The 1,162-nt window shown below is 30.4% G+C and overlaps 1 protein-coding gene across 1 annotated transcript in view; it reads left to right on the top strand.

Annotated features, from left to right (window-relative positions):
* LOC106472393 (integrator complex subunit 1-like) overlaps positions 1-820 on the top strand; it is a gene marked incomplete at its 5' end in the record, with an annotated part of 45,851 nt that extends 45,031 nt beyond the window's left edge. The window contains one exon of the mRNA XM_013933036.2: positions 578-820. Coding sequence (XP_013788490.1) covers positions 578-693 — 116 coding nt within the window. The remainder of the gene's footprint in view (positions 1-577) is intronic.
* Positions 821-1,162: the final 342 nt, after the last annotated feature.

Raw genomic sequence — 1,162 nt, 5'->3', positions numbered from 1 at the left:
CTAGTCAAATATCTATATATATAGTTTGTCATAGATGTTTTGGTTACATTCTAGTCAAATATCTGTATATATAGTTTGTCACAGATGTTTTGGTTACATTCTAGTCAAATATCTGTATATATAGTTTGTCACAGATGTTTTGGTTACATTCTAGTCAAATATCTGTATGTAGTTTGTCATATATGTTTTGGTTACATTCTAGTCAAATATCTGTATATATAGTTTGTCACAGATCTTTTGGTTACATTCTAGTCAAATATCTGTATGTAGTTTGTCATAGATGTTTTGGTTACATTCTAGTCAAATATCTGTATATATAGTTTGTCACAGATCTTTTGGCTACATTCTAGTCAAATATCTGTATGTAGTTTGTCATAGATGTTTTGGTTACATTCTAGTCAAATATATGTATATATAGTTTGTGATAGATGTTTTGGTTACATTCTAGTCAAATATCTGTATCTAGTTTGTCAATAGATGTTTTGGTTACATTCTAGTCAAATATCTGTATACAGTCTAGTCAGTAATAGAATTTACAGGTACAGTGAAGAGTTAACTAGTTTTTTTTCCCCTACAGAGTATGCTACTGTAGTTCTACAGAAAGCATTTCTCATAGGAATTACCAGTAACCTGAACACAGCTCCTCAGATCTCTAAATCGATCAAGCTACTTCACTTGCAGACTGGAAGCTAAAGTTCAACACTTTCCCAAAGATTATGAGGTTTTGTAATATGTACAGATATTTATGTCCATGGATGTGATGCTTCTTTCTTGGTGTAAACATAATCAATAAACAGAAATATTCACAAACTTAGTATAAGTTTGTATTGTGTTATCTTTCTTTACTCAAAATAAAATTTCTTGGTGGGGAATATTAAAATACTCACCAATATGTAGATATAAACATTTGGATTACTGCAGCTTGTTGACAGCTACTGAATGAAGGATTCTTTAGTCCATATTCAGAAACATATTATTAAAACACGAGATTGACCTCGTGCACATTTAGTTAATAATGCCTCCTAATTTTCCCTACTGTTCAGTTTAAGTATACTTTCTGTTATCTCCTGTCTGCTCAGATTGACTGTACATTAAAATTATAACTTCCCTCTATTCTGATTGATAATACAATAAGATTGAGTTTTTACGATGTTATGTATGA

The sequence above is a fragment of the Limulus polyphemus genome, unplaced genomic scaffold (assembly GCF_000517525.1).
Source record: "Limulus polyphemus unplaced genomic scaffold, Limulus_polyphemus-2.1.2 Scaffold5294, whole genome shotgun sequence".
Classification (NCBI taxonomy): domain Eukaryota; kingdom Metazoa; phylum Arthropoda; class Merostomata; order Xiphosura; family Limulidae; genus Limulus; species Limulus polyphemus.
This window is presented reverse-complemented; position numbering and strand designations above follow the sequence as displayed.